Here is a 23,043-nt window from a genome sequence, read left to right as displayed (position 1 = left end):
AGCCAAAATCTCCACAAACACCCTCCCCTACCTTTGCTAGCTAAGATAGCCTTCCCCATTCCCATGGAGAATGTTATGGACAGCTTTGAAAACAAAAAATAAAAGACAACATGTGGACAGAAGCATATTTACTTGTGCAACTCTGTGCTTTAAGTTGTGGCCTATTAAGCATCTAGGCAATAATTTGAACAGTGAATGAACCAAGCAAACACTGATCAATAGGAAATGTAACTCGACTTAGGTATCAGCTTTCAATGAACTGTCTCAAAAAAGTGCAACAAGATAGGTTTTACATAGGAGTCAGCAGAAGATGCATTGCCCCTGTTTCCAGACTCCTAAGAGCTCAAGCAGAAGTTACATTTCAGTATCTAATTGTTTCTATGCTATTAAAATTGAAGTAGATGACATGTTTACTCACAGCTGAGCAGCATAGAGGTATATTCATGGACCTAGTCAGTCTCCTGCCCTAAAAAGTGGCAAGTATACCAGGTATAATGACTTACATTATTGCCTGGCAGCCAGTGCACTGTACTTAGTTAATTGCTGCAGAAAGTGGTCAGTTCACATCATCCCTGGGCTAAATGTCAGGTTCCAAAGGATGTCCCAAGCAATGCAAGCAGTCAAGTCTTCTGTGCTCAAGCTGTGATCCATAGGACTCATCTCAGTTGATTCATTTTTATTTTTTAAGGGACCATCCCTTATTTCTTTGAGAGAATCCCTCAGATGACTACTTGTCCCTTATTTCATTCTTCACAAGAACCAGGAAGATTGAGACAATCTATCAAATCTTTGCGGAGTGATAGCAGGCAACGTAGCTGCTAATGAACCTTGTCCTCACTACAGAAACCAATCTGGACAGAGAGACTCTTAAGCAAAAGTGAAACCACAAAGGGTGCAGTTTTTTTTTTTGTTTGTTTGTTTTTTTACCCTTTTTTAATTAATTTGAAATCATCAAAAATTAGGAATATAACTGTAATTAGTTTAGATACGAGAAATCCTTCATGAAGGACAAATACCGGCTTTATGGAGCAAAAAAATTTTAGTATATATACATATTAGTATAACAGTATTTGATAAAAACTACAGCAAGTACAGCACATATATCGATATTGTTTCTATTACACAGTATACAGTTAATACAAGAACACAAAATGTGACTGGTGACAGGTGCACTCAGTGCACTCAGGTGTTTTATCTGGTTGATTTGTACATTATAACCATGATAACACTAGTAACAGCCTATAATATGTCCAAATACAACCTGTAAGTAGTAGTCATCTTACACTTCCTAGAATAAGTAAAGAAATTATTTTGCATGGATGAGCATAAATAAGAATATTTAGCATAAGGCCTCACGAATTTTATCCTGAAGTTGTTTCTCAATATCTCAGTCATCTGTGAGACAAATGAAGCGGAAACCAATAATTGCAGCACAGTTTCTAGGAAAAAATCAAAGGAGCATTTGTGATTGCTAAAATATATTAAAAAAAGGGAAGCAATAAGATGACTACTGCAAAAGTAGTGAATGCAATTTTGTAGAAGCAAAATTGCCTATAACCATTCACCCGGAACAAACAACTATGTTTTGTAACCTATTTATAGCTGACGAATTAACTAAAGGCTTGCTTTCTTGATATTTTCTTCTTCAAACTCAACATTGCGTAAGTTTACTTTGGAAGTTTTACTTCGGAAGTGGAAATGCCACATGCTAAGAAAAATAGCATTTTTGTAATATGTCTATTAAAATACGATGTTTTGCCTTATTTTTCATGTGGCTATCACAGATTTCCTTTAAAAATAGTTGTTTACTGTAAACTCAGCAAGTTCATCTGCCTTTTTTTTTTTTTACTTAATCATGAAAGGTTTTGTTTGTTTTTGTTTTTAAATGCACTTCTTACATGTGCAAGTTTTTAAACAGGTATGCACTCCCAGGAGCAGAACTTCTAATTTTATTTTTGTGTGTGTGTGTGTGTCCCTCAAGCACATTCTTGGTTATTCTTTCAACTTAGTGGTCCTTGAGCCCTCTTTTTCCTTCTGATGTATTTTACTTCCACAGAATCTCAGTCACTTTTTATTATTTTCCTCTAAAACTCTCTATAGATCTAGCCAATTCTTAGCACTCTAACTGCTTCTACCTTGAAAACAGCGAGTTTATCTGGGTCAGTTTTGCTCTGGACCATCTCCAGAAACTGGAGCAAAAGCTCACTGAGAATTGGCTACCCCACTATATACCTGCTTAAAAAACAAGACATCACACAGCCAAATAAAAGTAGTTTCTTACTTTTTTCAACCTTTTTTTTTTTTTTTTTTAATCCCCCCCCCCTCCACGATGGGGCTCAAAGATGCAGTTACTTTTGCAGGGACCACCTCACATACAACTTGCCCTGAAGGCACCATGATCCTCACCTTTCCTGTGACTTGGATGCAGAGGGAGGCCGCCAGCCTCACACTGAGGGGGACACAGAACACGAGTAAGCAGCCAGCCTGGGGGGAGGACTCCAGAACAACGTGCTAAAGTAGCAGCTACCTGCAAGAGCTGAAACAGAGGTACAAGCAAAAGAGTCTTGTCCATTTTATGCTTCCTAAAGGACCATGGTTTGACTTGTGTCTTGGGCAGGCATGCTGAGCAAGGCAGTTACCTGACCAACATACAAAGACAACATTGGCAGAAAAGATGGAGACCTGCTAGTAGGGCTATGCCCAGCCAAGGAACAGTATAAACGTTCCTTGCCATCTGCAGACTTGGCCAGAGGCCCAAATACAGCTAGCAGGACTGAGGAAAGACCACTACGGAGTCTCTGGCCTATAATCCCTGTAAAAACATTTTTAAAGATCCCCCAGCATATTCACTGGATTATTTTTTTTTTTAATTTTACTTATTGTACTTGACTTTGGACTTAGAGGACAACTAAGACAGGCAGGACAGCAAAAGTAACGATGTACAGCTTGGCTTGACTTATACTAGTGTTTCTATCACTATCTGCAATGTTGCTACCTCATCAAGCTCAACCCAACCTCTTTACACCTCACACCTAGCCCTGAAAGCATTCAAGGTGTAAATTGGCCAGAAGTAGCCAAACAATTAAGTAGAGAACATATTTTACAAAGATGTCTGCTTTTATTTATACTTGTATGTTTTTAGTTGGTAAGAGTACCATAATGATAACAAATGTGCCCACAGCAAAAACAAAGTCAAACCACTGGACAGCATCCCCTCTAGGGGTACCTTCCATATGAGACCAGGGGACCTTCTTGGGACTCCAGAACTTATCGTACTGACTTCTGTACTCTTTTTGCTTCCCACCTGTAAAGTATCTTTAATCCACTTACGACTTTATAAACATATGTCAACAACTCTTTGAAGAACTTTATAATTTTATATGCACAGTACACACTGTAACAAAGACGGTCAACTTCTTCCTCATGGTTTATGTGGTCTAGAATAGCTAGGATTATTGTTGTCCATTACCCGGCTCTTTTATATATATAAACAAAAATATGCTATTTATGTCCTGTAATAAACCATATCACTTTCCTATATGTACATATTTTATGACTGAACACAATTTATACAACCTCATGATAGACATAGCTCACTCTAGCTGAGTGCCCAGAGTTTAGGAGAACTCTGGGAATACTTTGGGAAATGTCGTCACATGCCCTAGTATTCATGAGGCTTTAATCTATATCACTATGGTAAGACGTCTTACAACTGATCTTGACAAGTTGCCAAGTTTGTTTCTCTACACAAAGGTAATTTTTGCCTAAAAAACAAACAACAAAAAAACACAACACATTGAAAGCAATGATTCCCCACTCCCTTTGAGATTTTAAAGGCTATTTTTGTGTATAACGTTTTAATGAATACCTGTGGAGACTAAAAAAAAAAAAAATAGGTCACTTTGAGACCCTTTACATTTGAAAAGCTTCGTAAAACAGAAGTTTTCCAAAGGCAAGAGGCTGACTTCCAGTTGTTCCTCTCAAAAAGAAAAACTTAAAATCATTTCAGATAAGACTTGACCACAATAAATAAAGCCAATTGCTGTTGGATTGCTTATGCAGCTGATCTTCAGCCACTCAACAGCTCTAACTCCCTTGCTGAGGTTTCTGTCCCCACAAAATTTCAGGCCATGGCTAAGCCCAGAGGAACTCATACCCCACATAAGAGGGTGTCCATCCCATTTCCTGCCAAGAACATCCTCGTTCTGCAGGGCAAATGTCATTTTAATGTTCCAAAATTTGATGTAGATGTTTAAATTGACAAAATCTGTAAAGCGTTGGCTTTCATTTTTGGTATTTTCCAAAACATCACTGCTATAGTAGCCTTTTTAGAATTATCACAAAAACCCCAAAGATGAAAATAAGGAAATTCTTTATTAAATTCCTTGTCACACGCAGCTTTCACAGGGAACTGAAATAACAGACCCAGTCTTTATTACTCCTATGAGAGAGAAAGAGCTATGAAACCAATGCATTTCAAAGCACCATCTCACAAACACAAAAACCTAACACCTCTCTCATTGTTCCTTCCTACCATTCAATTCTACAGAGAGGGGAGCTCTATCAACCCCCTACCACCTCCTATCAGCAAATACATGCTTTCAAAAGCTTGTAACAAATCCCTTTGGAGTAGGGTCACTAGAAGAGCAAGCTCGGGATCACTTTTGGTGTACAGCAATAGTGCCATCTACAGCGTGAGCTATGAAACAACACAACCATATGGACTTCACTGTAGATGAAATGTTTTCAGACATTTTTGTAAAAAATTACTTTTCAAGTCTGAACAAGGATGCAGCTTTAATGTGATATTTAGTAGGATGTATTTTAATACTTTAGCTATGGATAAGCTATGTTTTCTTGCTATTTGTTCTTAGGTTGCATGAGCTTTAAAGACTTCAGCTATGGACTGAACATAATAATAGCTAAGCCTGGTGCTTAGCAGATGTGTCTATGGAATCCAGATGTTTGAGACAAAAGGTGAGAAGCTGAAGAGCATGAGATTTCTATTGTCACACGCATACAAGACTCCAAGAAGAAAGTTACTGATCTTTTTGTAAATCATAGTTCAGCTGTTTTCTTTACAATCAGCACGTGCCAATGTACATCTTATTTGAAGCAAGAAAAACACCACTCCCAGTGCAACTGGCACATGATTAAGAAGCCTCTAGCTTCTTATAAATATGCAGAGTCAAGTTCAGAGATAACAATCTATAGTACAGGCAAGCTACCACGAAGAGAGCATAAATAAGTACCCGGAAGCCTGTGCTAATTCAAGGCTGGGGGAAAGGGAGAAAACGTTTTGTTTATGCAATGTCAAATGATGCTGATCTATTTCAGTGCTGCCTGGCTTGGCCTCCATCATACATCACTGCACATCCCTCCATGTTATCCCATCTCACCACCTTCCCTGTCATTATGGCTGCACCCAGATCTGATGCCAAGTATGTGCCTGACAGCTGCATACACTCCTCTTAGTGGATCTCCAACTCCCATAATATATGCAAACCTTGTGTTAGAGAAGTGCAGGGGTGTCAGTAATTCCAAGGTCTTTCCATATGCAAGCCAAATGTAACCAGTGCAGTCAGCAAGGTCTTTCCAAGAGCGCAGATGGCCTAAAATAAGGATGGGAAATACGGTTCATACATCTGATAGTCAGACTTTTTGAAATGTAAATTTGAAAAATGCAGCACAGTTTCACTTCACAGCCACAATTCATTGCATCATCATCTTAATCTGTACAGAACAGATAAGCAGGTCACTAGGAAAACCAAGGAAATGCTGTAGGGAAAGCAATAGAGCATGTGAAAAAGTAAAACAAAGTTATAAGGAGAGAAAAGGAAAAGAAGTGAGACAAAAGGCAGAAGTCAAGTCTTGGCTTTCCCCTAAATGCATGCATTTATTAGGGGCGATCTCAAGCAACAGATAACTGCGGAGTTCAGTGTCTCTGAAAGCATAGAATCAGAATAACAGGATCAGAGAATGGTTGAGGCTGCAAGGGACCTCTGGAGATCATCTATTCCAAGCCTCCTGCTCAAGTGGGGTCACCTAGAGCATGTTGCCCAGGATCACATCCAGGTGGGTTTTGAGTATCTCCTGAGAAGAAGACTCCACAACCTTTCCAGGCAGCCTGTTCCAGTGCTCTGTCACCCTCACAGCAAAGTTTTTCCTCACATTCAGAGGAAGCTTCCTGTGTGGCAGTTTGCGCCCATTACTTCTTGTTCTGTTGCTGGGCACCACCAGAGGAAGTCTGGCCCCATCGTCTTGGCACCCTCCCTTCAGATATGTGTATGCATTGATAAGATCCCCTCTCAGCCTTCTCTTCTCCAGACTAAACAGGCCCAGCTCTCTCAGCATTTCCTTGTAAGCCAGCACTGCTGGCTTATGGTTAACCTGTGGCCCACCAGGACTACCAGGTCCTTAACAGGGCTGCTTTCCAGCAGGTCAGCCCCCAGCCTGTACTAGTGCAGGGGGTGATTCCTCCCTAGGTGCAGGACCCCACACGTGCCCTTGTTGAAGTTCATCAGGAGTTTCTGCCCAACTCTCCAGCCTGTCCATGTCCCTCTGAATGGCAGCACAGCCTTCTGGTGGATCAGCCACTTCTCCCAGTTTGGCGTCACAAGCAAACTTGCTGCGGGTGCGCCCTGTCCTTCAGCCAGGTCACTGATGAGTAAGTTGAACAGGACTGGACACAGTAGCAACTGCTGGGAACCCACTCGCTGGTGTCACTGGACTATCAAAAAGCAGAGTTTAGAAGGTAGCCCTCACACAAACCAAAAGCTGTAATTCAGCCTTGTCACTGAGTGAATCCAATACAGCCCAGTGAGCAGACTTTTTGTCCTTCACAGCAGAATCTGGACCCAGGGGAGGGGGGCACGACGACAACAACTTAAAATGAAGAGTAGGCAATTAACAGGCTTGTTAAAGCTGATTTCTAGAGCAGAGCATTTCCAGTACAGTTCGATTTTTATTATTATTACTACTCAGCTCTATGTTATCTATTCAGAATTTCATTATAGGTGCACATTTCCATGCAAAGAGGCTGCATCCATCTAGATACCAACTCAGTACATATTCGTTAGGACTCTTGAGTTGACACACGAGAGTTGAACCCCCTTCTCCACATAGTCTGCAAACAAATCTGTTCCACAGGAAAAAAACACGTAAGGTGCAACTAACCAATAACCTCCCCAGTACTCACACTGTTAGCCTTTCATCACACCTCTGTTGAATGCCTTACTTCACACTGTGCTGCAAATAATAGTCATTCAGGTGTGTTTTGTACTGGAGTTTCTGTTGTTCATAAACACTATTTCTTGCTCTGAAAGCAGCAGGATTTTGGTACTGACTTTGTCCACCAGCAGGGGCTCACCTGTCTGGGTATTGGTAAGTAAAGTTTGCAAATACTCTTTTTGTAAAGATTTAAGAACCCTTAAGGCTCCTTTTGCACGCTCCCAGACTTGACCTCTGAAGCAAAGTCTTTATTATTTATGACAATCACTGAAAATAGGATATAAATCAGTAAGTTCTTGGAGGTATGACCAATGTAAAAAAACGCCTTTAATATTTATAATGAAGAGCTTCACTGCAGTAGTGACCAAGACAAGTTCTGCTAGATAGACTCACAGCTTCAGGGAGTTCGTTAGGAAGAGTCCCAAATGAGTACATTCCAAAAAGACAATTAAGAAGCAAAGTTATGTTAAAAACTATCAACCTTTCTATTTTACAAGCAGATTCACTGTTCCTAAAATTGGAGGCAACTTTGCTACTGTAATATCATCAGCAAGTATCTGCCTGCAAAACAACTGGCTTTCACAATATTAAAAATAAAGCAATCCAGAGTCCTTTTCCCCCTCCAGGGAGACAGATTTGAAAGTCAATGCACTTCTGCTTTATTTATTCAGTCAAGTACTCATTCTTCATTGCTGGAAAACACACTGTAACCTTGTAGAATTTTTGCTTTAACAAACTGTTGAAGCTGAAATTTAAATTAAAAACATGCATCAATGATTATACTGAAAAAATAGGTCTGATGTTGTAGCAGCTAATGCACATACAGTGGAATATTTTCCAAGCATATTTACTGGCATGAATGCAAGTAACCAGGATACCTATTTCAGATGGAAAAATTAAATGGATTTACACATCAGTTACAAATGCACTGAAAAAGCTGCTAGCCTTCTCACGTTTTGCCAAGACAAAGAGAATTTTTGATATCTTGCCTTCAATTTTAAATGACATAATTAAGACTGTTCCAGGGCAGAAACACAGATAGTCTAAAAAACAAAGATCTAGAAATTATCTATTACTATATAATACTATTGCAAATAACAAGTAGCATATATTATACATGATTGGGTTGGTTTGGACAAATATATATAATTTGTTTGGCTTTGGTCAAGCTCCTCACAGGCCTGTCTTCTGTTCTGCTGTTAGGAAGTTTGTTTAGAGCTGCATAAAAAGAGAATAAAGGGAGGAGATGGTCTAAAGAAGAAAATGCACGTCATTAAATCTGGAAGACGTAGGGAAAAAATCATCTGCAGTCTGAAAACTTAGTACCTCCAGTTTTCAAAGTATGAGAATACACATTTATATTCACACATTTGAAATCTGTACAAGGAGACAGGTAACCAAAGGCTCTTCGATTCTTGCAAACAGAACAAGAAAAAGATATAGCTGTAAGGAAAAAATAATATTTATTCCATGAGGCACTGTTAAAGCCTCAGCTGAACTATTGCCCACAGTTCAGTCATGCATGCTCGGAAAAGATTAGAGATAGCGAAGAACCCTGAGCAAGGGAATAGTAGACTTACCTGACATGAAGAAACCTTGCCTTGATTATTTTAGAAGAATGAGTGCAGCCATTAGAAAGAGCAAGCAAAAACTAGAAGGCCACAAACAGAGTTAAAAAATAAATAAATAAATAAAAATAAGCTAACTGTGAAAGGAGTGCTGATCAAAAAAGTCTTTTAATAGAATCAAAATATTATCAGGGTCCTCCTGCAGAGCCTTCCTACCCTCGAGCAGACCGACACACGCACCTAACTTGGTGTCGTCTGCAAACTTACTGAGGGTGCACTCGATCCCCTCATCCAGATCATCGATAAAGACATTAAAGAGAACTGGCCCCAGCGCTGAGCCCTGGGGGACTCCACTAGTGACCGGCCTCCAACTGGATTGAACTCCAGTTAAATTTAACTGGATTGCAACAGCAGGCGTGCTTCCAGCCACACGTGCCTTTTTCCAGAGAGAAAGCCGAAGAACGTGGCAAACCGCAGCCTGCTGCACCCCGAGGGGCAAGGGCAGAGCAAACCCCGGGCTGGCACAGCCGGGAGCATCCCTGCAGAGAGCTGCAACGTCCCTGACAGCAGTTTTGGTCAGGGGGACCCGGGGCCAGGTGGAACGGCCTCGGGTGTGCCTCCCACTGCGCGCTGCAGCCTCTCTCGCCTCCAGATCGGTCACTGTTCTCTGCAACGTGCCGTGCCCTGCAGCACGCTTTCCCCCTCTTTTTCTGGGGGAAGAAACGTCTGACTTCCTCTTACACGTTTGGTATTTGTGGGTAGGGAAGGGAGGAGAAAATACAGGGCGCTCTGTGTACGAGTGCCTTCTCTTCCTTATGGGGAGGCAGCAGGCCATCCAGGCGGTGTTCCATCATCCCCAGTACAACTGCCTGCTTTATTCTAACCTGGCTCTCCGCAAGAACACGGGCTGAAGTTCCCAACAGCCTGATGTGCTCATGCAGCAACATGGAAGCTGCTCTGCAAGCTCTGTGCATTTACTTATGGTCAAACAAAGCCAAATACCACTTTGTCCTTGTAAGCGACCAACAAAGGTCACTGACGTCCGTCGCTGGGGCTGGGGCTGGGGCTGGGGCCCCACTGCATGGGCAACCCCGCTGGCTTCAGCAGAGACCCCTGCATGACGACAGGTAGAGTTCTGACCCAAAGTTGGACTGATTTCGGTCACACCGAGACTAAAGGTCAGACTGATCTTAACGATGTCCTTCAGAGTTTGCTTTAGGGGTATCTCTTCTGTTAAGGGAAGCGTCCCTGCAAATGACGTATAAATTTGACACCACTTCGGCTGCTTTCATTTTCAGTAGAGTTTTGGGATTCTTAGCTTTTCCTTAACTGTACTCTTTAGCTGAAATAAAGTTCATTTCAATGAACTCATTCCACCTTTGCTGAGCAGCTGCTCTTGCGATTGCTGCTACAGCTACTTCATTCCCCTCCCCAGAATCAGAACCCGGGGCTTTGGGCTTTCCAATGTTTATTGTTCACTTAGTTCTTCCTTCGTGCTTCCACGGTGGGCAGGAACAGACGTGTCCCCCTGCGCAGAGATGGGGGGCAGCCGGGGGGCTCCTCTCTGCTCGCCTCTCCTCTTCCAGCCGCACGCACAGGCAGCGACGGGACCGAACCGGGGCACGCTCCTGGCCTCTCCCCCTCGGCAGGGAGCTCTCAGAGCTCTGCAGGGCAGGCAGCACAGCCCCACCCGCACCCCAGCACGCTCCCACAGCCTGCTGGCACGGCCCCGCAGCCCTGCGCACACACCCGGGCACCTTTTCGGCAGCCTGGCCCAGGCCTGGGCTCCGCATCCCCTGCTGCCCCCCCCCAGTGACGCACCGCCCATGTCACAGCAGGCAGGGGGTGCCCCATGGCACAAAGGGGCGGGGACGGCCTTGGCCCCGGAACGCTGGCCCCAACGGCAGTCGGGCAGTTGGGCAGCCCTGCGATGGCTGCCCGTGCTGACGGGGAGGCTGCTCGGCCGCCTGCTCCTGCGGCTCCAGCCTCCGCTCTGGACACAAACTCAACCAGAGGAATTCAGCTCCTCTCTCCTCTCCCCCAGGCCCTCACCCCAAATGGCTCTCAGCGCCCTACAGGACACTGGCCGAACTAAACCACCGCACACTCCTGGCCGCTCCTTTCCAGCACTGTGCCGGACAATTGTCCGCGCCCTACGGGACAGGTAAGATCGCCCCAACCCACACCCACCGCTGTCTCACAGCAAGCAGGATGGTGACACGATCGGGCCAGGATGGCAGTATTCACTCCATCAGGATGACGGGACACCGACGGATGTGGTGAGACGCTCGAGACCCTCGGGCAGAAAGGCAGGGGCTGTCCGTGGTCACAGGGGGATGCTGCTGTTTGTTCCTTCTCTTCTTAAAGCGAGACACACACAGCGATGGGACCAGACCACGGCACACTCCTGGCTTCTTTGGCTTGAGAACTCAGCTGGAAAAGGTGTCAACGCTCTCCAGGACAGGTAAGATCGCCCCAACCCACACCCCACCACGTTCTCACAGCAAACAGGACAGTGACACGCTCGGGACATGACGGCAGTGACCGCTCCATCAGGACGACGGGACACGGACAGCCTCGGTGAGACGCTACAGACTCTTGGGCAGAGAGACAGGGGAGGTCCGTGGTCACAGGGGGATGCTGCTCCGTTTGGTGCTTCTTCTCTTTCAGCCAGAAACACACGGCGATGGGACCAGACCACGGCACACTCCTGGCCTCTCTCCCCTTGAGAACTCAGCAGAAGAAGATGCCAACACTCTACAGGACAGGTAAGACCCAGAGTTGGACGGCCTTGGTGTGAGGCTGGGAGAGCCTCGTGCAGGGAGGAAGAGATGGCTTCCAGTGCTGGCAGGGGGTGGCTGCTCGGTTTGTCGCCTCCTCTGTTACAGCTGGACACACTGACAGTGATGGAATGAAGCCACGGCACACTCCTGGCCTCTCTCCCCTTGAGAACTCAGCTGGAAAAGGTGTCAATGCTCTCCAGGACAGGTAAGATCGCCCCAACCCACACCCACCGCTGTCTCACAGCAAGCAGGATGGTGACACGATCGGGCCAGGATGGCAGTATTCACTCCATCAGGATGACGGGACACCGACGGATGTGGTGAGACGCTCGAGACCCTCGGGCAGAAAGGCAGGGGCTGTCCATGGTCACAGGGGGATGCTGCTCCGTTTCTTCCTTCTCTTCTTAAAGCCAGACACACACAGCGATGGGACCAGACCACGGCACACTCCTGGCCTCTCTCCTCTTGAGAAGTCAGCTGGAGAAGGTGTCAACACTCTCCAGGACAGGTAAGATCGCCACAACCCACACCCCACCACACTCTAACAGCAAGCAGGAAGGTGACACGATCAGGCCAGGATGGAAGTGACCGCTCCATCAGGACGACGGGACACGGACAGCCTCGGCGAGTCGCTAGAGACTCTTGGGCAGAGAGGCAGGGGCTGCCCGTGGTCACAGGGGGATGCTGCTCCGTTTGGTGCTTCTTTCTTTCAGCCAGAAACACACGGCGATGGGACCAGACCACGGCACAATCCTGGCCTCGCTGCGCTCGACCACGCAGCTGGAAGGAAGAGCTGCCAACGCTCTGCAGGACAGGTAAGATCGCCCCAACCCACACCCACCACGGTCCACAGCAAGCAGGAAGGTGACACGCTCGGGCCTGGACGGCAGGGACCTCACCATCAGGACGACCGGACACGGACAGCCTCGGTGAGACGCTAGAGACTCTTGGGCAGAGTGGCAGGGGCTGCCCATGGTCACAGGGGGATGCTGCTCCGTTTGGTGCTTCTTCTCTTTCAGCCAGAAACACACAGCGATGGGACCAGACCACGGCACAATCCTGGCCTCTCTCCCCTTGAGAACTCAGCAGAAGAAGATGCCAACACTCTACAGGACAGGTAAGACCCAGAGTTGGACGGCCTTGGTGTGAGGCTGGGAGAGCCTCGTGCAGGGAGGAAGAGATGGCTTCCAGTGCTGGCAGGGGATGGCTGCTCGGTTTGTCGCCTCCTCTGTTACAGCTGGACACACTGACAGTGATGGAATGAAGCCACGGCACACTCCTGGCCTCTCTCCCCTTGAGAACTCAGCTGGAAAAGGTGTCAACGCTCTCCAGGACAGGTAAGATCGCCCCAACCCACACCCACCACGGTCCACAGCAAGCAGAAAGGTGACACGATCGGGCCAGGATGGAAGTGACTGCTCCATCAGGACAACAGGACACGGACAGCCTCGGTGAGTCGCTAGAGATTCTTGGGCAGAGAGGCAGGGGCTGCCCGTGGTCACAGGGGGATGCTGCTCCGTTTGGTGCTTCTTCTCTTTCAGCCAGAAACACACAGCGATGGGACCAGACCACGGCACACTCCTGGCCTCTCTCCCCTTGAGAACTCAGCTGGAAGGAAGAGCTGCCAACGCTCTACAGGACAGATAAGCGATCCCCAACCCACACCCCACCACGGTCTCACAGCATGCCAGAAGATGACATGGTTGGGCTATGATGGGCATCTCCTGGCTGTCACGGAGATGCGAGATGGACGGCCTTGGAGCGAGGCTGGGAGAGCCGCACCCAGGGATGCAGGGGCTGACCCTGGCAGCGGTCTGGGGCTACTCTTTTTGATCATTTTCCTTTCTCACCCCATCACAAACCCCTCGAGCACACCAAGGTCTGCCACTGTCCTTTCCCTGCTCTGCCCAATCCCCCCGTGGCCACTGACCTGAAGGCTGGTGCAGCTTTCTACAAGCACAGCCACCGGAGGAGCAGGAAGCACACAAGGACCCCGTCTCTACTCGGCCATGGTCCTACAAGCACACCAACGGGCCCCGCGGCTATGGACAAAGAGAGCTCGGCACGCCTCCGCGCCACCCCACCCCACGTCTCTCTCAAATAACGTCTTGCTCAAATAAAGGTTCTGATTCACAACCTCATCGGCTGCTTTTTCCTGCCCTTCTTGGGGAAACCTCGGGGGGCTTTGCCTTTTGCAGAAGGAGCAAGTGCACCAGCCTCCGCTTCTTCAGATGCTGCCATCAAGAGAATTTCAAAGCAGATTAAGTGTCCTAATCTAAGACCAGATTCTGCAGGCGTTTCAGAAAAGTGTTTAATGATAAGCACTTATGCAACTCTGGAGGAGAGTAGTCTACTGTGTTCTTAATTTATTCCTGCAGACGGAATACAGCATTACAGTTCAGCTGCTGACTCTAAAACACATTTTGCCATTAGTTCTTCTGATGCACCAGCTTCATCTACAGTTACATGAGGTCAAATACCTTTAACGCTAATTTACTCCAGCATGACTTTTGTTGGTGTTATTTATTAAATGCTACTGAAAAGCCAGAAAGGAAAACTCCCACTTCTGGCAAGACAGAGGAAAAAGACCAGAAATCCTAGAACAGGAAATTACTCATGCAAGCAAGAGCAATCAGAAGCTGGTAAAGACAGTATCACATCTTAACAGCAGGACCAGAGATAGCCATTGAAACCAGAATCTATTTGAGCATCAGAGAAAGTCTGCATAAACGACTAGAGTCACTTGCAGAGAACTAGTAACGACATAGTAATAGCATATATTCCTTCCTGTCTCAAGTCACCAGGGAGACTTCTAAAACGACATCACGAATGTCAACTCCACTGAGGCTTCAACGGAGTAAACTAACGATTCCTAAAACTTCCAGCACGACTTACGGAATCCAACTTTGAGGCGTTAAAGCAGGGCTTTTGGTACAGACAGAAATAAAAGTTTATGTAAATGTTTCTCAGCTCAACACCAGATCCACTCCTCAGATTCCTTAATTAAGATCACCTGATAAGTGACTGGTGTGTTAGCTTCATCTATCCACAAACTCCCCACCCAGCCACCCCCTCACTCCCCTTGCTCAGCAGGGGGCAATACGAACACACGTCCAAACACCACACACATCCAAACACCACGCCAGCAGTGCCACAAGACGGACAGGAATGAGAAGGCTCACGGGTCAAGATAAAAATGGAGGCTGTTTACCAATTACACCAATGTTGTGGGTAAATTACTTGATTGCCAATTAAAATGTATTAGGATAACGAGGTAGGGCATATGGTCAGCACACAGCAGTTCCTCTCTCACTTCCCTCGCACACTCTCCCTGCTTTGGCCATGGCTCTCCAGGGCCTGTGGTGAGCTTCTGCTCCGGCACCTGGAGCACCTCCTCCTGACCTCGGTGCTCCCTCTGCTGCTCCCTGCTTCCTTCTCTCCTCTCCCTGTGGTGTTTCCCACCCTGTCTGACCTTTGAGGCACTTCCCTTCGTGCCTCTGAGGCAGCGCAGACTCCTGCTGACGTGTTCAGCTGTGCTGGCGGTGGGGCTGCTGGAGCTGGCTGTGGCCAGCACAGGGCAGCCCCCACCCTCTCCTCACACAGGAGCCCAGTAGCCCCCTGCCAGCACCTTGACACATAAACCCAATACAGGTGGCAAAACCAACACTTAACTATCTACTGAACAGCAAACAGTGGACACCAGCCTCCTGGCACCCTGAATAAAGAGAACTCGAGCTGTGTCTTTCCTGTATCGCCAATTAACCACCTCATAAAACAGATCCTGTGCTCTCCTTCGTGTGTTCTGTGCACAGCTCCGTGTGTTCACTGTCCCACACAAACAGAGTACGCACATCCAAACACCACGCCAGCAGTGCCACATGCTCAGGTCCTCTTCCATGAAGCCTTCCGTTACGCCTCAGATGGACGTATCCTGGGCTGCACCTACAGGGCCCCTGCGCTCAGTACCACAGATGTCCTACAACAACCCTGTTAGTGTTGCAGGGAACTGCGAGCACTCTGTTCATTATATTCAGATTTTTAATGTCTACGTCGCATTGTGCTAGCCCGTAACAGAACCAAGCACCCTCAATAAAAGCGTAGCTCTCCGTCTACTCAAACTATCACAGTACGTATTTCTACGGTTTAAAAACATACCCATAAAGAAATCCACCTGACGTCCTAAGAAACTAATCCTCCACATAAACATTAAAATTCTGCAAGGAAGTAATTTCACATGATTTTTATCCCTTTTTTCTCCCCATCCCAGAGAAAGAACTCTCTAACAGCTGCACAGTCACTGGAGTGGTTCATTCCCTTCTACTCACTGTTCTTCATGTTTATACCCTCTGAACTCAGCTGAGACAACTGCATCAAGACCACATCTCTGATGCTTTTTTCTGGTCCATTCATGTTTTCAGACTCACGGCTTCACTTCTATGCCAGTTGCTGGCATCGTTTCATCGTAAACTTAGAGGCATAGATCCTACCTTACAGCTGAGAACAGTAAAAAAAAAATGTAATTTGAGCAAAGAAATTTTATTTATTTGTTTCAAAACGTAACTGAAATTAAAACAGATTGGACAGGAGCTTTGCAGAAGAAGCACTTTTCCTCAACAAACAACAGCTGATAAATGCTCTCAGTTCAGGGAAATCAGCTCGGTTATCTTTTCTATTCACCAGAAAGATCTAGAAATTATCTATTACTATATAATACTATTGCAAATAACAAGTAGCATATATTATACATGATTGGGTTGGTTTGGACAAATATATATAATTTGTTTGGCTTTGGTCAAGCTCCTCACAGGCCTGTCTTCTGTTCTGCTGTTAGGAAGTTTGTTTAGAGCTGCATAAAAAGAGAATAAAGGGAGGAGATGGTCTAAAGAAGAAAATGCACGTCATTAAATCTGGAAGACGTAGGGAAAAAATCATCTGCAGTCTGAAAACTTAGTACCTCCAGTTTTCAAAGTATGAGAATACACATTTATATTCACACATTTTGAAATCTGTACAAGGAGACAGGTAACCAAAGGCTCTTCGATTCTTGCAAACAGAACAAGAAAAAGATATAGCTGTAAGGAAAAAATAATATTTATTCCATGAGGCACTGTTAAAGCCTCAGCTGAACTATTGCCCACAGTTCAGTCATGCATGCTCGGAAAAGATTAGAGATAGCGAAGAACCCTGAGCAAGGGAATAGTAGACTTACCTGACATGAAGAAACCTTGCCTTGATTATTTTAGAAGAATGAGTGCAGCCATTAGAAAGAGCAAGCAAAAACTAGAAGGCCACAAACAGAGTTAAAAAATAAATAAATAAATAAAAATAAGCTAACTGTGAAAGGAGTGCTGATCAAAAAAGTCTTTTAATAGAATCAAAATATTATCAGGGTCCTCCTGCAGAGCCTTCCTACCCTCGAGCAGACCGACACACGCACCTAACTTGGTGTCGTCTGCAAACTTACTGAGGGTGCACTCGATCCCCTCATCCAGATCATCGATAAAGACATTAAAGAGAACTGGCCCCAGCGCTGAGCCCTGGGGGACTCCACTAGTGACCGGCCTCCAACTGGATTGAACTCCAGTTAAATTTAACTGGATTGCAACAGCAGGCGTGCTTCTAGCCACACGTGCCTTTTTCCAGAGAGAAAGCCGAAGAACGTGGCAAACCGCAGCCTGCTGCACCCCGAGGGGCAAGGGCAGAGCAAACCCCGGGCTGGCACAGCCGGGAGCATCCCTGCAGAGAGCTGCAACGTCCCTGACAGCAGTTTTGGTCAGGGGGACCCGGGGCCAGGTGGAACGGCCTCGGGTGTGCCTCCCACTGCGCGCTGCAGCCTCTCTCGCCTCCAGATCGGTCACTGTTCTCTGCAACGTGCCGTGCCCTGCAGCACGCTTTCCCCCTCTTTTTCTGGGGGAAGAAACGTCTGACTTCCTCTTACACGTTTGGTATTTGTGGGTAGGGAAGGGAGGAGAAAATACAGGGCGCTCTGTGTACGAGTGCCTTCTCTTCCTTATGGGGAGGCAGCAGGCCATCCAGGCGGTGTTCCATCATCCCCAGTACAACTGCCTGCTTTATTCTAACCTGGCTCTCCGCAAGAACACGGGCTGAAGTTCCCAACAGCCTGATGTGCTCATGCAGCAACATGGAAGCTGCTCTGCAAGCTCTGTGCATTTACTTATGGTCAAACAAAGCCAAATACCACTTTGTCCTTGTAAGCGACCAACAAAGGTCACTGACGTCCGTCGCTGGGGCTGGGGCTGGGGCTGGGGCCCCACTGCATGGGCAACCCCGCTGGCTTCAGCAGAGACCCCTGCATGACGACAGGTAGAGTTCTGACCCAAAGTTGGACTGATTTCGGTCACACCGAGACTAAAGGTCAGACTGATCTTAACGATGTCCTTCAGAGTTTGCTTTAGGGGTATCTCTTCTGTTAAGGGAAGCGTCCCTGCAAATGACGTATAAAATTGACACCACTTCGGCTGCTTTCATTTTCAGTAGAGTTTTGGGATTTCTTAGCTTTTCCTTAACTGTACTCTTTAGCTGAAATAAAGTTCATTTCAATGAACTCATTCCACCTTTGCTGAGCAGCTGCTCTTGCGATTGCTGCTACAGCTACTTCATTCCCCTCCCCAGAATCAGAACCCGGGGCTTTGGGCTTTCCAATGTTTATTGTTCACTTAGTTCTTCCTTCGTGCTTCCACGGTGGGCAGGAACAGACGTGTCCCCCTGCGCAGAGATGGGGGGCAGCCGGGGGGCTCCTCTCTGCTCGCCTCTCCTCTTCCAGCCGCACGCACAGGCAGCGACGGGACCGAACCGGGGCACGCTCCTGGCCTCTCCCCCTCGGCAGGGAGCTCTCAGAGCTCTGCAGGGCAGGCAGCACAGCCCCACCCGCACCCCAGCACGCTCCCACAGCCTGCTGGCACGGCCCCGCAGCCCTGCGCACACACCCGGGCACCTTTTCGGCCGCCTGGCCCAGGCCTGGGCTCCGCATCCCCTGCTGCCCCCCCCCAGTGACGCACCGCCCATGTCACAGCAGGCAGGGGGTGCCCCATGGCACAAAGGGGCGGGGACGGCCTTGGCCCCGGAACGCTGGCCCCAACGGCAGTCGGGCAGTTGGGCAGCCCTGCGATGGCTGCCCGTGCTGACGGGGAGGCTGCTCGGCCGCCTGCTCCTGCGGCTCCAGCCTCCGCTCTGGACACAAACTCAACCAGAGGAATTCAGCTCCTCTCTCCTCTCCCCCAGGCCCTCACCCCAAATGGCTCTCAGCGCCCTACAGGACACTGGCCGAACTAAACCACCGCACACTCCTGGCCGCTCCTTTCCAGCACTGTGCCGGACAATTGTCCGCGCCCTACGGGACAGGTAAGATCGCCCCAACCCACACCCACCGCTGTCTCACAGCAAGCAGGATGGTGACACGATCGGGCCAGGATGGCAGTATTCACTCCATCAGGATGACGGGACACCGACGGATGTGGTGAGACGCTCGAGACCCTCGGGCAGAAAGGCAGGGGCTGTCCGTGGTCACAGGGGGATGCTGCTGTTTGTTCCTTCTCTTCTTAAAGCGAGACACACACAGCGATGGGACCAGACCACGGCACACTCCTGGCTTCTTTGGCTTGAGAACTCAGCTGGAAAAGGTGTCAACGCTCTCCAGGACAGGTAAGATCGCCCCAACCCACACCCCACCACGTTCTCACAGCAAACAGGACAGTGACACGCTCGGGACATGACGGCAGTGACCGCTCCATCAGGACGACGGGACACAGACAGCCTCGGTGAGACGCTACAGACTCTTGGGCAGAGAGGCAGGGGCTGCCCGTGGTCACAGGGGGATGCTGCTCCGTTTGGTGCTTCTTCTCTTTCAGCCAGAAACACACGGCGATGGGACCAGACCACGGCACAATCCTGGCCTCTCTCCCCTTGAGAACTCAGCAGAAGAAGATGCCAACACTCTACAGGACAGGTAAGACCCAGAGTTGGACGGCCTTGGTGTGAGGCTGGGAGAGCCTCGTGCAGGGAGGAAGAGATGGCTTCCAGTGCTGGCAGGGGGTGGCTGCTCGGTTTGTCGCCTCCTCTGTTACAGCTGGACACACTGACAGTGATGGAATGAAGCCACGGCACACTCCTGGCCTCTCTCCCCTTGAGAACTCAGCTGGAAAAGGTGTCAATGCTCTCCAGGACAGGTAAGATCGCCCCAACCCACACCCACCGCTGTCTCACAGCGAGCAGGATGGTGACACGATCGGGCCAGGATGGCAGTATTCACTCCATCAGGATGACGGGACACCGACGGATGTGGTGAGACGCTCGAGACCCTCAGGCAGAAAGGCAGGGGCTGTCCGTGGTCACAGGGGGATGCTGCTGTTTGTTCCTTCTCTTCTTAAAGCCAGATGCACACAGCGATGGGACCAGACCACGGCACACTCCTGGCCTCTCTCCTCTTGAGAAGTCAGCTGGAGAAGGTGTCAACACTCTCCAGGACAGGTAAGATCGCCACAACCCACACCCCACCACACTCTAACAGCAAGCAGGAAGGTGACACGATCAGGCCAGGACGGCAGTGACCGCTCCATCAGGACGACGGGACACGGACAGCCTCGGTGAGTCGCTAGAGACTCTTGGGCAGAGAGGCAGGGGCTGCCCGTGGTCACAGGGGGATGCTGCTCCGTTTGGTGCTTCTTCTCTTTCAGCCAGAAACACACAGCGATGGGACCAGACCGTGGCACAATCCTGGCCTCGCTGCGCTCGACCACTCAGCTGGAAGGAAGAGCTGCCAACGCTCTCCAGGAGAGGTAAGATCGCCCCAACCCACACCCACCACGTTCTCACAGCAAACAGGACAGTGACACGCTCGGGACAGGATGGAAGTGACCGCTCCATCAGGACGACGGGACACGGACAGCCTCGGTGAGACGCTACAGACTCTTGGGCAGAGAGGCAGGGGCTGCCCGTGGTCACAGGGGGATGCTGCTCCGTTTGGTGCTTCTTCTCTTTCAGCCAGAAACACACAGCGATGGGACCAGACCACGGCACAATCCTGGCCTCTCTCCCCTTGAGAACTCAGCAGAAGAAGATGCCAACACTCTACAGGACAGGTAAGACCCAGAGTTGGACGGCCTTGGTGTGAGGCTGGGAGAGCCTCGTGCAGGGAGGAAGAGATGGCTTCCAGTGCTGGCAGGGGATGGCTGCTCGGTTTGTCGCCTCCTCTGTTACAGCTGGACACACTGACAGTGATGGAATGAAGCCACGGCACACTCCTGGCCTCTCTCCCCTTGAGAACTCAGCTGGAAAAGGTGTCAACGCTCTCCAGGACAGGTAAGATCGCCCCAACCCACACCCACCACGGTCCACAGCAAGCAGAAAGGTGACACGATCGGGCCAGGATGGAAGTGACTGCTCCATCAGGACAACAGGACACGGACAGCCTCGGTGAGTCGCTAGAGATTCTTGGGCAGAGAGGCAGGGGCTGCCCGTGGTCACAGGGGGATGCTGCTCCGTTTGGTGCTTCTTCTCTTTCAGCCAGAAACACACAGCGATGGGACCAGACCACGGCACACTCCTGGCCTCTCTCCCCTTGAGAACTCAGCTGGAAGGAAGAGCTGCCAACGCTCTACAGGACAGATAAGCGATCCCCAACCCACACCCCACCACGGTCTCACAGCATGCCAGAAGATGACATGGTTGGGCTATGATGGGCATCTCCTGGCTGTCACGGAGATGCGAGATGGACGGCCTTGGAGCGAGGCTGGGAGAGCCGCACCCAGGGATGCAGGGGCTGACCCTGGCAGCGGTCTGGGGCTACTCTTTTTGATCATTTTCCTTTCTCACCCCATCACAAACCCCTCGAGCACACCAAGGTCTGCCACTGTCCTTTCCCTGCTCTGCCCAATCCCCCCGTGGCCACTGACCTGAAGGCTGGTGCAGCTTTCTACAAGCACAGCCACCGGAGGAGCAGGAAGCACACAAGGACCCCGTCTCTACTCGGCCATGGTCCTACAAGCACACCAACGGGCCCCACGGCTATGGACAAAGAGAGCTCGGCACGCCTCCGCGCCACCCCACCCCACGTCTCTCTCAAATAACGTCTTGCTCAAATAAAGGTTCTGATTCACAACCTCATCGGCTGCTTTTTCCTGCCCTTCTTGGGGAAACCTCGGGGGGCTTTGCCTTTTGCAGAAGGAGCAAGTGCACCAGCCTCCGCTTCTTCAGATGCTGCCATCAAGAGAATTTCAAAGCAGATTAAGTGTCCTAATCTAAGACCAGATTCTGCAGGCGTTTCAGAAAAGTGTTTAATGATAAGCACTTATGCAACTCTGGAGGAGAGTAGTCTACTGTGTTCTTAATTTATTCCTGCAGACGGAATACAGCATTACAGTTCAGCTGCTGACTCTAAAACACATTTTGCCATTAGTTCTTCTGATGCACCAGCTTCATCTACAGTTACATGAGGTCAAATACCTTTAACGCTAATTTACTCCAGCATGACTTTTGTTGGTGTTATTTATTAAATGCTACTGAAAAGCCAGAAAGGAAAACTCCCACTTCTGGCAAGACAGAGGAAAAAGACCAGAAATCCTAGAACAGGAAATTACTCATGCAAGCAAGAGCAATCAGAAGCTGGTAAAGACAGTATCACATCTTAACAGCAGGACCAGAGATAGCCATTGAAACCAGAATCTATTTGAGCATCAGAGAAAGTCTGCATAAACGACTAGAGTCACTTGCAGAGAACTAGTAACGACATAGTAATAGCATATATTCCTTCCTGTCTCAAGTCACCAGGGAGACTTCTAAAACGACATCACGAATGTCAACTCCACTGAGGCTTCAACGGAGTAAACTAACGATTCCTAAAACTTCCAGCACGACTTACGGAATCCAACTTTGAGGCGTTAAAGCAGGGCTTTTGGTACAGACAGAAATAAAAGTTTATGTAAATGTTTCTCAGCTCAACACCAGATCCACTCCTCAGATTCCTTAATTAAGATCACCTGATAAGTGACTGGTGTGTTAGCTTCACCTATCCACAAACTCCCCACCCAGCCACCCCCTCACTCCCCTTGCTCAGCAGGGGGCAATACGAACACACGTCCAAACACCACACACATCCAAACACCACGCCAGCAGTGCCACAAGACGGACAGGAATGAGAAGGCTCACGGGTCAAGATAAAAATGGAGGCTGTTTACCAATTACACCAATGTTGTGGGTAAATTACTTGATTGCCAATTAAAATGTATTAGGATAACGAGGTAGGGCATATGGTCAGCACACAGCAGTTCCTCTCTCACTTCCCTCGCACACTCTCCCTGCTTTGGCCATGGCTCTCCAGGGCCTGTGGTGAGCTTCTGCTCCGGCACCTGGAGCACCTCCTCCTGACCTCGGTGCTCCCTCTGCTGCTCCCTGCTTCCTTCCCTCCTCTCCCTGTGGTGTTTCCCACCCTGTCTGACCTTTGAGGC

The 23,043-nt window shown here is 48.5% G+C and overlaps 2 protein-coding genes across 5 annotated transcripts; both read left to right on the top strand.

Moving 5' to 3' along the window:
* The first annotated feature begins 10,166 nt into the window (after positions 1-10,166).
* Positions 10,167-12,101, top strand: LOC121069782. Of its 2 annotated transcripts, none has more exons than XM_040556244.1 (2): positions 10,167-10,962; positions 11,469-12,101. In XM_040556244.1, the coding sequence occupies exons 1-2, from the start codon at positions 10,337-10,339 to the stop codon at positions 11,596-11,598; spliced, it is 756 nt and encodes a 251-aa protein (XP_040412178.1). In that variant the 5' UTR covers positions 10,167-10,336; the 3' UTR covers positions 11,599-12,101. The 2 variants fall into 2 exon arrangements, with proteins under 2 accessions (XP_040412178.1, XP_040412180.1); XM_040556246.1 differs by lacking the exon at positions 11,469-12,101 and adding an exon at positions 11,054-11,159 and having other exon boundaries at positions 10,187-10,962.
* A 6,028-nt stretch (positions 12,102-18,129) lies between these two features.
* LOC121069783 lies at positions 18,130-21,616 on the top strand. Of its 3 annotated transcripts, XR_005819617.1 has the most exons (3): positions 19,537-19,547; positions 19,859-20,046; positions 20,133-21,616. XR_005819617.1 is itself a non-coding variant. In XM_040556247.1 (2 exons), exons 1-2 carry the CDS (start codon positions 18,318-18,320, stop codon positions 19,884-19,886), a joined length of 654 nt encoding a protein of 217 aa, XP_040412181.1. In that variant the 5' UTR covers positions 18,130-18,317; the 3' UTR covers positions 19,887-19,928. The 3 variants fall into 3 exon arrangements, 2 of the variants coding, with proteins under 2 accessions (XP_040412181.1, XP_040412182.1); XM_040556247.1 differs by lacking the exons at positions 19,537-19,547; positions 20,133-21,616 and adding an exon at positions 18,130-18,943 and having other exon boundaries at positions 19,859-19,928; XM_040556248.1 differs by lacking the exons at positions 19,537-19,547; positions 19,859-20,046; positions 20,133-21,616 and adding exons at positions 18,131-18,943; positions 19,035-19,140.
* The last annotated feature ends 1,427 nt before the right edge of the window (positions 21,617-23,043 follow it).

Source organism: Cygnus olor, chromosome 4, assembly GCF_009769625.2.
Source record: "Cygnus olor isolate bCygOlo1 chromosome 4, bCygOlo1.pri.v2, whole genome shotgun sequence".
Taxonomy (NCBI): Eukaryota; Metazoa; Chordata; class Aves; order Anseriformes; family Anatidae; genus Cygnus; species Cygnus olor.
This window is presented reverse-complemented; position numbering and strand designations above follow the sequence as displayed.

Coding starts and splice junctions, on each gene's coding strand:
- LOC121069783 (XM_040556247.1), top strand. CDS start 18,318: ATGGGGGGCAGCCGGGGGGCTCCTCTCTGCTCGCCTCTCCTCTTCCAG. Junction 18,944..19,858: donor GTCCGCGCCCTACGGGACAG/GTAAGATCGCCC, acceptor TCACTCCATCAG/GATGACGGGACACCGACGGA.
- LOC121069782 (XM_040556244.1), top strand. CDS start 10,337: ATGGGGGGCAGCCGGGGGGCTCCTCTCTGCTCGCCTCTCCTCTTCCAG. Junction 10,963..11,468: donor GTCCGCGCCCTACGGGACAG/GTAAGATCGCCC, acceptor CTTCTCTTTCAG/CCAGAAACACACGGCGATGG.